At 32.7% G+C, this 14803-nt stretch overlaps 2 protein-coding genes across 2 annotated transcripts in view; both read left to right on the top strand.

The window, feature by feature from the left end:
• LOC129938483 (basement membrane-specific heparan sulfate proteoglycan core protein) overlaps window positions 1–11468 on the top strand; it is a 278260-nt gene extending 266792 nt beyond the window's left edge. Inside the window, exon 5 of the mRNA XM_056046090.1 lies at window positions 10730–11468. Within this exon, the coding sequence (XP_055902065.1) occupies window positions 10730–10956 (227 nt within the window). The 3' untranslated portion in view covers window positions 10957–11468. The remainder of the gene's footprint in view (window positions 1–10729) is intronic.
• The window catches only part of LOC129938480 (arrestin domain-containing protein 3-like), a 378789-nt gene that overhangs the window by 194422 nt on the left and 169564 nt on the right, over window positions 1–14803 (top strand). The window lies entirely within an intron of this gene.

The following is a 14803-nucleotide window of genomic DNA, read 5'->3' as shown; positions in this document are numbered from 1 at the left end:
GTCCGCAATGTAGGACATTCCCTCCATCACAAGGAATTCACTTTTGTTGCTTTCCTAGATACAGATGCAAATTTCAACAATGTCGAAACATTATCAACTAGTGGAAGATAAGTCGATCAGCAGATTGATATATTAATCAAATGCTAATAACGGGAATAATCAAATCAAAACTTAGCGATTTCAATACACTAAGAACTTTCTGTAGAGGCACAACGCAAAGTGGTGTTCTTTTTCCTCTTCTCTGGAACATAGTAGTAAACGAATAACTTATTTACTTATTTAAGGTGGCGCTACATTCCGGGTGGACCTGGGCCTCAAGCAACATGCGTCTCCAGCCAGCTCGGTCCGTAGCTAGCTGGCTTGAATTTCGCACTCCAAGTTAGTTGAGGTCATCACCCAACTGCGTGCGCCACCTGAGTAGCATTTTTCCACTACTGCGCGGTCGCTCGGGATTGGATTCGAAGACCTTCCGGGTCTGGAACGTTGATATCCTTTCGATCTACATGGCTAGTCGTTGAACTTTAATTCAGTTAACTACATCAGTATCGCTTTACAGCCCATACAGTTACTCGATATATCTTCTCATCCAATTTATGCAGACGGGACCATAAATCACCCGAAAAATTTGTCTCTCGAAGCATTCTAAGACGCTCTCATTTTTCTTTGAAAAAATCTATGTCTCAGTGCCATAACTGAGAACCGGGATGATGAGTGTCTTATAGAGAGAGTTCTTTACTACTCAATTGCCTTCTAAGTCCAAAGACACAGCGATTTGCAAGAGTTATTCTTCGTCTGATTTCAGCGCTGGTGTCGTTGTCTGTGTTTATAGCGGTGCCTAGGTAGACAAAGTCTTTAACTACACCTGTGTTTATATCGGTGCCTAGGTATACAAAGTCTTTAACTACCTCGAAGTTATAGCTGACCATGGTGACGTTTTGTCTAAGACGTCGTTGTTCAATGTCCTTTTTTGTTGACAGCATATACTTGGTCTTGCCCTCATTGACCTTAGTGGTCCACCTTTTTCGCTTCAATCGCAAAGCTCAAAAACGCTACCCTGACATCACGCTTTTATCTTCCAATTATGTCAATATCATCTGCGTATACGAGTAATTGGATGGACCTTTGGAAGATTGTGCCTTTTCCTCTCGCTTGAGTTTTGCGCAATTTTTTTTATGATATAAAAGAAGTCGCATGACAGTGCATCGTCTTGTCTAAAACATTTTTTGACATCAAATGCATGGGTGAGATCTTTTCCGACCTTGATAGAGCAGCGTGCAGTTTGACAGGGATAACAAAACTAGACATTGCTCTGTAGAGCTCTTCCCTATCGATGCTGTCATACGCGGCTTTAAAATCGATAAAGAGATATTTGGTACCGATGTGAAGTTCCTGGGTTTTTGCCAAGATCTACCATAGTGTGATTATTTGGTCGATAGTGGACTTTCCTGGTCTGAAGCCACACTGATAAGGACCAATCAGGTTGTTGACGAACGGCTTCAGACGTCCACATAACACGGCAGAAAGGATCTTATGTTAAGGAGACTGATGCCTCTGTAGTTGGCGCAATTTAGAGGGTCTCCTTTTTTATGTATCGGGCAAACTATGCTGAGATTCCACTCATCGGGCATGCTTTCTTCCGACCATATTCTGCAGATGAGTTGGTGCATGCTCCCTATGAAGTCATAGCCTGCTGCTTTGAATATTTCGGCAGCAATGCAATCAGCTCCAGCAGCTTTGTTTGACTTTGATTTGTTATCTGCCTCGCTTAGGTTTGAAATTCTAGTTCGTCATCGCCGTTATATAATTGTTAGAAGTAAAATAAGAGTAAGGAAGTACAAATTGAGGTCTTAAAACTGCAAACTGGATTTAATTTCTGGAATTTCCGAGCAATTTTGAAAGTAATGTAGGTACTTAATTCGTAAAGTAGGTTTTTATCAGTACCAGGGAAAGTCCCTATGCAGGTTCCAAGTGGCAATAGTTCAGTAAAGAGATCACCTTTGCGTATTCGGTCTGCGATTTGAGATTTACTGTCGAGTTTTTGTATCTATGATATTTTTAAACGCTTAGCTGTTAGCATTCTTTGCAGGAATCTATTAATATTTCTGTATGAAGTAAAACAAATATGGCTAAGTGCCCTTTCTCAATATTCGTTCCAATCACTTATGCAGCTGTAGTTTTCATATACTTTTAATTATTTTAAAGTTTATTTACTTCTTTATTTTACTTAAAAATGTTATAGTAAATTCGACATGTAATTTTGTTACAAACTAAGAATCCAAAAATAACATGAAATTTTTTTAAAAGTCAAGCATAAATTCGCAGACCGTCACTGCTAAATCTGTTCCGAGTCTAGTATCAAAAATAAAAAATGAGTGCAAATATGCATTTATTAACACAATCTTAAGTGTTCTTGATTTATTCATAAATTTTCAATGAATCATCCAACTACTATAATTTTAATTTTTCTGCTAGTGAAAAATAAGCTCAAGGCTGACTGCTTTTCATGTGATGTTAAGTAAGTTTTAATAAATAAATTTGTGTGTTTTTTTTTATTTGAAAAATAAAAAATGTTTTTTCCTTCATACTTTTGAGCACTTAAGCTGGATTTGTCTAGACAATGTCTCCTTCTTCATGGAGCAGCAATTTAAAGTACTATTTAAATGAACCTCATTCTCAATTTTATGATTTCATTAAATGCACGAAATGAAAATAAAAAGAAAAACACACTACGATTTTATGTTTTGCAAAACAGACATATCCGATAATGATTTTAATAAATACATATTTTCTTATGTTCGTGGAATCGTAACTCTGACCGCATTTAATAATGAAGTAAGAACCTTCAATTCAGTATTTTTCAGATTTAAATAAAATTCAAATGCCTATGGAACAAATTCTGAACATTTCTGCTTTTGTAGATATTTAAGCTGTATTTTCTTTATTTGGGTAATATTGAATTCTTTGATAGTTATAATTTAGCTATTTTAAGTTATTATATATTCTTGACATTGCCCTTTTGAAACAACTCCATTTTCGTTTGAAATAAATTGTTTGAATTCTTCTACATGTTTCTTTTTTAATTAAGAGTTGAAACAAATTCCAAATAAAAGTTTTACTTTCTTTAAAGGGAAATAGTGAAAGAACAAGAAACTTAAAAACCAGAATCATTAATTTACTTTCAGAAGCCTGTGGGCCATTCGGCAGTTGGCAGTGATTTTAACTCTCACAATTTTGGAAATCTTGTCCTTTCTTGTAGTTTGAAGAAAATGTTTGGTTTTCTAATTCTTTAATAATGATGAATTATGATGCACTAAAGATGAAAACTGTAGCCAGCTGATCAAGATATTGCTGGTACATATATCTGAGACTTCTGACTGTGACAAAGTTTTTTCTCATTACCAAGGAACAGAGTCCGATGATACCGCTTAAAGAGCGGATCTAAATTCTATATTTAGAAATTCTGTAGGATATTTAAAGTGCTATACATAAACGGTGCCTTTTTATACATTTGTTTTTTAATAATAAATTGAAAACATGTAATTTAATGTTATGGACAAAAATTTACTTTAAATAAAAAAATTAGATGGCCCTTTGAGAACTAAGGCCTAGTGACATTTTAACTTTATATTTACTATTTAAGGGCTAACGTCAAATTTGTAATTAATGTGTTGTTCACCAAGGCATGATGGTAGTTAGTAGTTTGGACGACACTCTACATTTGAAAAGATTCTAAGAATTCAACATTTTTCTAAATGTGTCGTATTAAAGGGACAACATACAATATTCTATGGGGGTTTTTAGTCCATTTCATGCAGAAATGTTAAAAATTAAGAAATAAAATAAAAACAAATAAAGGTAAACAAATAAAATGGAAAGAAAATTCAGTGTGGCACTCACAATTTACACGTTGCAGAATATCTTTTCACTTCAGTTCTCAAGTGATTCACAGCTTTTATAATAAATTAATAGATTTTAAACGTTCATTCTGTTTTTAATTAGCAATAAGTTTAAAGTCACTTTTGTAATTTTTGGGACATTTATATTCCTGAATTTCGTATTTAAATCTTAATTTTAAGGAATCTTAAGAAAATTCACTTCAAAAAGTAGATCTCTTTTAGTTTTTAAGATTTTACGAGTTTTTGTCTTAATTAGAAAATTATTTTAGTAAGAAAAAATATTTTAAGAAAGCCTTACACTATTTGTGTGCACGACTGGTTCAAACGAACTTGCTTATTGTATCCAAAGAGTCTGTATTTTAAGGTTTAAAAAAGCAAAAAGTTTGTTTTTAAAAATTTACATTGATTTCTCAAAAATACCTTTCGATACCAATGAAGAAATATTTTGGTATGCAATTATTGAGAGCTTATTAATACACGTTTTACATTTTAATTTCATACAAAAAATTATGATATATTTTCAAGAACTCGAATTAGTATTTTTTGAAAAATCTAAAATAAAAACAATGACATTTTTGATAATCAAATATTATTGAGACAGTTCTTGAAAGAACTTAAAAACAAGATATCGGTTCTATAGAAACCCCTCTGAAGCAATACACAACTATTTTATTTACAATGAAAGAACCCAAAATAAGAAAACAAATTTTTGCGAGAATTTAAAAAAATCTATCAGTTTGTTTTTGAGAAAATTCGAATTTTGGATTTTTGAACAACAAATTTGTATGAGGATTGCTGTTATAAATACCTTCCGCGAATCGGCTAAAATCATTAATTTCAAAATTTGAAGTCAATTGACCCACTTTTTTCAACTTCTCTACCATCGTATTTTTGATTAAAATCTCGAGTTCAAAATTTTGTGCAAATGCAAAACTTGCCATATAGTTTCGATAGGTGAAAAATAATAAAACGGAATTGAAGACGAGTTTCAGAAATTTAAATGTAACTTAATATCAATTTTCGAATATTTTCTCTGTTTCTGAAAAAAAAAAATTATGAAAATAATTCAAAGCAAACTAGTAACAAATATTTTGACAAAATTTGAACTTATACAACTCAACTGTATAAGCTTTATGGCCAATATGGATCATTTGGCCAAAAGTTGTTTAATATGTGCTGCGCTGTTGAAAAAGGACTGGATTTCCGGCTCATATTATGTTCTTGGTTTAATCCTTATGTTAAAGTTGTACAAAACTTGAATTAAATTATGTACGTAGCTACTGTACATTTTACAAGCTACACTATAAATAAGATATTGTATCTTCAAGTGTACTCGTAAGCTAATCAAGAAAATAAATAAATACTAAATATTAAAAATACTAAATACAAAAAAGTTTAAAACAGTAAAATACAAATTTAATTTTTCTATATAAAAATGGTAAATCAAATTCTAACTGGTCTGGATACAAAGGGTTTCAGAGTGATTGCCTATGTTAATGAAGTTGCTATAGCGGTTTCAAGAAAACATCTAAACACCATAAAAGAACTCATTTATGCCGTAATACTTTGGGCAAATCGGTTCGGACTGATGGGTGTCAACCAACACAAAACCGATTTAGCCATTTTCTTTAGAAAATTCAAAATTAAATATGTTAACCCTCAGTACGATACGTATTTAAGAAATTCAAATAAGGAATCGTCTGAGAGGCAAGTACCTGGGTCTTATTTTAGACAAAAAAACAAAATGGGGAACTCGATATACAAGAAAGACTCAAAAAATCAACTATAGCTCTCTTTTTTTGTAAAAAAGCTATTGTTAATAATTAGGCAATAGATACATTTTACAATCCCAAATCACGTCTTGCTTAAGAAAAAGCCATGAACAGCAACAAACTAAATAAAGTCCAACGTTCAGGTTGTCTATGTATAAGCGGATCGCCCTGCATGACCCCATCTGCTGCACTGGATACCCTACTTTATGTGCATATGCTTAGCAAACAAATAGCATCGACTCTAGGGACCTTAAAACGTAGGGAAATGTCAAAATTTTCAATACGACAAATTGGACCCATTACAATAACTTCCTATTTGAAGTTAATAATCTCCCAAACAAAAAACAAATCTTTTCCAATATTAAAAATATTGGCTTGAAACTTATTTCATCTTATACAAATATTTTTTTCGAAATTCAGTATTTTTTGTTAAATCAGACAGTTTTTTTTTTCATAAAGTTCAAATTTCTTTCTGTGCTAAATTTTCTTAGAAAAATCCAATCTGTATTTGCTTACATACAAAAATTGGTTTTCTAAAATCTAAAACTAAAAATCACGCTAGCAAAAATAAATTTTGAAATCAAACTATTTCATTAGGTATATGAAAAATTTTGTTGATAATTTTAGTTAATTTTTTAAAAAGTAGTTTTTGACTTCGAAGGACAAAGAAAAATACTAACTTAAAATTATTTATCTCACTCATTATCAGTGTGTTTAGCATTAAAATTTTAATTTTGTTTGTAAAATCTAAGAATTTTGAGTCAGAAACATACGAAAACAGCAAAAAGGACAATGAACTCAGTTCTGTTCAACAGAGATCTTAAATTCCTAGAACTCAAAAATGATTTTAAACCGAGTTCTGATTAGATGTGAAGAAATGTTTGAGTTCTAAATATTTTTAAAATAAAGTTCCATAGATGAACCAAGAATCACTAAATTGAGTTTTTATTTTTTTTTAAGAACTTCGTCAAGAAGTTTGCTGTTAATTATTTGAAAAAAGTATTGTTTTATTTGTGAAAGAGAAATAAAAGGTTATTTCGCCAACCAGACATGATATTTAAGGATGAATAAAGAAATCTACTTTCAATTACTTCACACAAATATTTAAAATTTGTTTATGTAAATTATTTAAAGTGCTTTAGTTCGAATATGGACAAATACTTTCGGTTTTGTTCATTTGAAACACCGATGATGGCCTTGAAATTTCTCCTCAAAAAGTGAGAGAAGACCTAACCTCTTTTGCGTCTTTTATTTCTTCAAAACGACTATCTCATATCCAAAAATCCCGTGCAGATATGAAGAAATACTATCGCTCCTAACCTAAAGACCACTAAACCTAAATGTCTTAGCCTTTACTATCAAAATTTAAGAGGGTTATGATCTAAAACGTCTGCCGTCTTTAATAACTCCCAAAACCTTCCTTATGACATCTTTGCCCCTACCGAAACCAACCTCACACCTAATATCCTTAGTACCGAACTCTTCACTAACGACGATTCCATTTATCGAATGGATGTCGTGGAATATGCGAGTAATACACACGGTCGTGGTGTGCTTTTAGCTATCACTAGTAATTTTGAAAGTTCATTACCCCGTATTCCCACTTCAATCGAATTTGAAGGTGTATCAGCTAAGGTTACACTCCCTAAGTTTTGTCTTTTTGTCCTTTGTTGTGATATTCGACCAGCCCAACAAATTAAAGCTTATCAAGCCGCTGTTAATGCCATTGATTATCTGCTTGAACTAGTGCAACCTTATGATTTAATCATCGTTCTGGGTGACTTTAATCTTCCCCATCTCAATTGGTCCACCTCAGATGATCAGACATCCTTCTTTCCAACTAACATCTCTTCTGAATCTGAATCGCTTTTCATTGATCGTCTGTCTGATTGTGGTCTTTTTCAACTAAATGGAGTAGCAAACTTTATGGGGAGACACCTCGATCTCATATTCTCATCTGATTGCGATAACTGTGTTGTCTCCCCGAGCCCTCATCTTCTCTCAACCTTGGATCGCTTTCATCCACCCCTTAATCTCTCCTTCCCCATTGAATTTGAAACAAACTTTTTGAAATGGAAAATTACTGTTATGGTTTTCGTAGGGCTGATTTCTCCAAACTGAACAATCTTCTTAGCTCAGCCGATTTTGAATTAAGATCCCTCCATTTAACAGTTGAGTCCCTTACAAATTGGTTTTATTTGATTCTTTCGTACTGTATTGTAGAATCAGTATACCGTTGTCTCGTAGAAAAGATTTCACCTCTGCTCCCCCTTGGTACAACAGAGAGCTCCGTAGCCTAAGAAATACCCGTAACAAGCTTTGGAAGATCTTTTTACAGTCCAAATCTGATACTGATCACGACAACTATCTTCTCGCCTATAATTCTTTCTCTGAAATAAGGGAATCCCTTTATAAACAATACCTTAACCAAATGGAAAATAACCTTTTTTCTGATGCAAGGAAATTTTTCAAGTTTATAAATGTCAAACGAAAATCTGATGGTTTTCCACCTTCAATAAGTTTTTCCAACATAATCTCCTCTGATCCAACAACCATATCAAATCTATTTGCTAATTACTTTAGCAAATCGTATACTGAACATCTGCATGATCCTGATCCACACTACTTTAGTTATTTAGATGGTTGCACTCAAACCTCCCTTTCATCGTTTACAATAACTGAAGAAATGGTACTTGCCAAAATCGTAAGCCTCAAAGAAAACTTTAGCCCTGGTCCTGATGGCGTCCCATCAGTTGGTCTAAAAAAATGTATGCATTCTCTGTCAAAGCCTCTAACTGCACTCTTTGAACTCTCTCTTTCCCTAGGTGTGTTTCCTCATATATGGAAAGATTCATTTATATTTCCCATTCATAAACAAGGCAATAAAACTGAAATAAACAATTATAGACCTATTGCTAAACTTTCAAGCATTCCAAAACTTTTTGAAAGCTTAGTTTATGATTCCGTTTATTTCCATTGCAAGCCTTTATTCTCCCCCGCTCAACATAATTTTCTTAAAGGTAGATCCACTGCGACTAACTTAATTGAATTTATATCCAAAGTTTTGTCAGCCCTTGAGAATGGCAAAGAAGTTGATGTCGTATACACTGATTACAGCAAAGCCTTTAATAAAATATCCCATAACATAATTTATCTCAAACTAAGAGCTCTAGGCTTTCCATCTATATTTATAAATTAAATAAGCTCCTATCTTGCGAATAGAACTTATAGAGTCTTTTTCCGAAACTCAGTCTCCAGTCCTATACATGCAACTTCTGGAGTCCCACAATTTAGTCACCTTGGGTCCCTTCTCTTCGTCTTATCTGTTAACGATGTCTGTCTTAAATTAAAAACTCAGATATCCTAATGTTTGCGGATGATAAGAAAATTTTTAAGATTATCTCTACTCCATCTGATTCCTTACTTTTACAAAATGATCTTAATATCTTTTTTGTTTGGTGCATGCATAATTTCCTAGAGTTAAATGTAGGTAAATGTAAACAAATGACCTTTTCGCGCAAACAAATCCCATCTCATAGAGTATACTACTTCCTTAATGACGCCGTCAACGTAGTCGATTCTATTAGAGATCTTGGTATTATGTGTGACAAACAGCTGAATTTCCATTCTCATTTTGACCAAATTATTAATAAAGCTAAAAGATCTCTCGGTTTTATTAAGAGATGGTCAAAAGAATTTTCCAACCCCTATGTAACTAAAGCGCTTTATATTTCCCTAGTCCGTCCTCATCTTGTATATGCATGCCAAGTATGGTCTCCCTTTTATGAAAACCATTTACTCAGAATTGAAAATGTTCAAAGACGTTTCGTTCGATTTGCCTTACGTGGCCTTCCCTGGGATGATACATCCAACTTGCCTCCTTATGCCGATCGACTAAAACTGATAGGTTTGCAGCCCTTATATACTAGACGCAAAAACGCTGATATATTATTTGCTCACCAATTGTTAATGGGCAATATAGATTCCCCGGCACTCCTGAGTGATATTCATCTTAACACTAACCCTCGAAATCTGCAATCTGTTTCCCTTTTCTATATCCCTCATCACCGCACTAATTACGGGCACTTTGAACCAATGTCCAGAATTCTTCGTCACTGCAACGCTGCTATGGTAGTTATCGATTTCAACATTTCCAAATCCCATCTGAAAGATACCCTTTACTTTTTCCCTTTTTGAGTCCGAATTCCCCGTCCCCTGTAATTTTAAGTTAAATAAAATCAAAATTGTTAGTTCTTGTACATTAAAGAGATTTTATGTGGGCCTTAGGGCCCAAATGAATTAATGTTGAAAACTGATTACAAGAACTGCAAAAAAAAAAAAAAAATGTTAAACTAGTGTTAAGTTAAGTTAAGTTAAGTTAAGTTATGATAGCTTGTATTAAGCTAAATAAATAAATAAATAAAGTTAAAACCAAGTTCTTATTTCGTTTCCGTATTCAGTGTTTTGTTCGGACTAAACCCTACAACGCACGTGGACAACCAAAATCGTAGGGTGTTACCAGCCTTATAGTATAGCCTCGAAGGTTCTCTGTTTAATCTATAATCAGGCTATTATCTCTATTCCACTATGCTGTATTTAAAATTTAAATTAAACTTCTCCTTTGTCATTGTTACATCTTCCTTCTCCATTTTTAATACCCTCCCTAATGCAACCAAAATTTAAAAAATTGAAGGACAAAGCCAACTGATTGTCTTATTTAAATGAATAAAACATTATCAGCTTAAATATTTAATAAAAAAGCAATTTGTAGATTTGTTTCAAAAGCCAAAGGAATAGGAGGCTTGGTATGAATGTAGGTATGTTGTGTAAAATTTTATTTTTCTATGTATAATATGTCCTTCCTTGGGGGTGCAAAAGTTATGTGTAGGGGGAGGATATACAGTATACATACATAGCTATCTGTATTATTCTCTTTTCGAAAATTAATTAATGTCATTGAATATTCGCTCCAGTGACGATCTGACATATCACAATTGTTTAATTCAGTTTGAAGTTCTATTAAATTATAACTCTTTTCTTTCATTTTGTTCTTATTTTCAGATTCCGACAGTGTGTACGTACATGTCATTAAAAGTGAGCATCGGGCAGCAATGCAGCACGAGCACGCCAGCCGCCTTGACGTACCCAACTGGATTATAGCTCTTTCATCATTGTTCTATATCCTTCAAAATGCCCACATCCTAAAGTCCATGGCAGCAGTGTGGGTGGGGAATTGTGTGGAAAATCAGTTAGCAGCTGGACATCAACTATTGATTGCAAGTAGATAGCATACCAAAAATTGAGAAGCCAATAACGAACAAAAACAAAAAACAACAGTAAACTAATTAATTAATTACGAGTATCAAAGTAGAATAAAATTAATTTATAAAAAGACAGAGAGAGAAAGTGAAACGTGAATATTCTTTTTTTCACAGGCTTTGTGATGAATACCTTAATGAAGAACAGTAGTGAACAAAAGTATATCGAATGAATATATTAATTATTTTGTATTTTTGCTTGCAAATCTTTATTAAATAAAATATTAAATATGATTTTTTGTTATTTTGACATTAACGTTGATAGCTAAAGACTACAAAAGAACTGAAATTCCAAAACCATTATAATTTGTTTGTTTGAATCTTTGAGTATTGTCATGATGAAGAAATACACTTAGATAATGATATTGCAGATAACTTACATCACAGGCAATAACTTCACATAGGAAATAAAATCATCTTTAGTGAGAAATAACTTACATATATATTGTCTGGTGAATTTGGTTTCCATTTTCAGAATTTTAGTCGAGGGGATCAAACAATTACCAAAAAATCGAATTTTTTAAAATAACAGGCTACAAATAGTAATGAAAGCAATGGCAACGCAGCTAAAAAAAAATTGGATTCTTACTTGAATTAAATAATGCGAAACCATCTTAACCTCATAGATATATGGTACCAATTTTAAAAGGTAAACGGTGCCAGTTTTTGTTTTCTTAGAAAAATTACTTACAACAAGACTTGGTCTAAACATTTCGACAACCTCTTAATTATGAAGGAATTTTTACTTACTAACTTGAGGTGGCTCTACGTTCCTGTGTGAACTGGGCCCTCACCCAATTAACTTCTCCATCTAGCTTGGTCCATAGGTAGATGTCTCCAGTCCAACAGTTCAAGTTTGTTGAGGTTACTTTCCAATTGTGCGTGCCACCTGAACCGCGGTCTTCCTCTACTGCGCTGTCCTGAAGGCGTGGATTCGAAGACTTTTTGGGCCGAAACATTGTTTTCCATGGGCTCTACGTGACCCAGCAATCTCAGGCGTTGGACTTTTTACTTTCTGGTCTACGTCGCTGCACCGTAGATCACACTAAGAACTTTCCTCTCGAAACGGTTCAAGGTGTTTTCATCAGCTTTTGTCATAGTACATGCTTCTGCACCGTATAGAAGGACGGAGATGATTAGGGGCTTATATAGCGATATTGGGTCCCTCGGGACAGGACTTTATACTACTTAAGTGCTTTTTTAGTAGAAAGAAGCAGAGGTAAGCAAGAGTAATTCTACTTTTGATCTTAGCCCTGGTGTTGTTTTCTGTGTTTATAGCGGATCCTAGAAAGACAACGTCCTTAACTACCCTTAAAGTTATCTCTGTCGACGGTGGCGTTAGGTGCTGTAGGTCCTTTCTTGTTAACAGCATGTCTTTTGTTTTGCCCTCATTAACCGTTAAGCATTGACATTGACATGACGGTGAGTTCTTCCGATTCTGTCAATGACATCAGCTTCTGCTAATAATTGGACATGCTTTTGAAAGATATATGCCTCTAGTGTTGTCGTGGGAGCTCTGCACTATTGTTTTAAGTACGATGTTAAGGAAATCGCAAGACAGCACATCACCTTGCCTAAAGCCTTTTTTGATATCGAAAGGTTCTGTTAAGTTGGTTACAACCCTTATGACGAGTTTGGCAGGGATACCAAAACTAGAAATTGCTCTATGCAGAGGCTGTCATATGCGTCACCGTTATACAGTCTGCAAAAATGGTTTTCTATTTCTTTTGTTTGTTTGAAAGAAAACTTACGAGTTTTCAAAACTAAGTTTCAAAACAATTGTCTGATTTTTATTTACTTTCAGGGAAAAAACGACCGAAATGTCTTCTTCTACAAACTAAAGTTTTTGAATTTTGTAAAACAACAGATCATGTTTCTTAGTACAACAAGAGATTTAACCTCTATTTTTGATGATCGCTCGATACTTATTTTATTTTTTTAATGAGCAAAACTGAAAAAAACCTGACAATTGCAGTGATTTCTAAAGAATCACAAATTTTGTGCAAGTAATCATTCAAAATTCACGTTGTAATGGGACAAGACATTGATATCGCTCAAAATCTTTCATTTTTGAAAAAGAAACGTTCATTTTCGTTTCCTTGATGTTTTTTATTCAGTTTTGAGTTTTGAAAATTAATAAAAAATAAAACAAACAATTGCAACTCTCTTTGAATTGGATCCTGACTAACGCTTGGTTGCTTGATTCAAGGTAATAATAAATTGCCGAAGTCAATAATTCCTGTATCAAAGTGACATTATTTCGTACCTATAGCCTTTATATACTTAAAACTAAATCAAACTAATTTTCCAGTAAAAGATTAAGTTATTTCCCCCATGTGAAGAAAGCTCTTGTAAAGTTAGTTCCCCAGGCCGATATTGATACAATATTGTCAAGCGTGATGATTCTTTCGCCACATTCGTTATAATTGTTTAAGAACTTATTTCTTTTTATTAATTTTTAAAGACTTTTTCGCTAAACAGAATTCCTATTATGAATTTCAAAAATCGATAACTTCATTGGACCGCTATTCGATTTACTCGATCACAATCTTACGAGTAGATAATTTGTTTTTATCTGTAAGCATATAATAGAGACAAATATTTAATTAAGAAAATTGTAAATAGAAGAAAAAACGATAACATTAAAATTAAAATAAAACGAATTAAAAATATAAATATATACATTATAATAATTAATTTATGATTTTTTAAGAATAATTGTAAGAAACATTATGAAATATGTACCTAGAACTTATTAGATGTATAAAGAAAAATGATTGTAAATAATAAATAAATTAAGTAAGCTCTATGTGAAGTTAAATATAAAATAATCTAGAAAAAAAAATATTTATATCTGAAAAGTAAAATTTAACCTCAATAACGTAGATATACTTATCAATAATTTGAACATTCTGGATATTTTTTTTAAATGCATTGATGAGTTTTTAAGAAATACAAAAATGCTTGATGTAAGTTTTTGAATGACGTAAGAAATTATACAATAGGGTTGTTTTTGGAAATTGACAGCGAAAACGAACATTTTTATTAGAAATATTTTGAAATCCAAGAAGTCATGATAATAATTATTATTTGCTCTAAGTGAACTGCAAAATGCAAATGGTTGCAAATTGCTAGTTTTTACATTTTTATTCCACGAATTATCTCGCAGTCAGCTGGGAATTATAAAAATCGAAAAAAGTACGTCAAAAAGACCAAAAACAAATATTTTCGATAGCAATAAATCAATAATCGTTACTGGCAACTTGTATTTTATATTTTAAAATTTTTATATTTCTTGTGAAAATGGTTTTAGTTTTTAGTTTGTAAATATTTTATTTCACAAGTTCAAAATACAAGTTAAGAATAAAACCAATTTATCTTTTCCAAACTTTCGGAAAACTCACATATTGTTTATTTAAGTCCCGACAGCGATGTCAGGAAAAAAGGTAATTCAAACTTGACAATTCACAACTCATAAAAATAAAAATTATTATATTTAATGTAAGGACTGGCAATCGGAACATTTATTAATTACTTTAGAATTTGTATTCAAATTCGCTCATACTTCAAAAGTCATACTGGGGTAAATCTTGTGCATAAGTTCTTGAAGTCGTAAGAAATAACTGAAAATTTGAAAACCCTACTTAAATAATAAACATAAACAGAATCGCATGTAATGTGTTTCTTTCAGTTTGTTAATGGTGATTTGTATGGAGGTTGGAACTACGATTGATGTCGTTGTTAGACTGACCTAATATCAGCGTAGAACAAGACGCTTACAATTACTTCATTTTAAGGTGTGGTATCGTTTCTGTCA

This window comes from Eupeodes corollae, chromosome 1 (genome assembly GCF_945859685.1).
Source record: "Eupeodes corollae chromosome 1, idEupCoro1.1, whole genome shotgun sequence".
NCBI lineage: Eukaryota > Metazoa > Arthropoda > Insecta > Diptera > Syrphidae > Eupeodes > Eupeodes corollae.
Note: the sequence above shows the minus strand (reverse complement) of the source record. Positions and strands in the feature narration are given on the sequence as shown.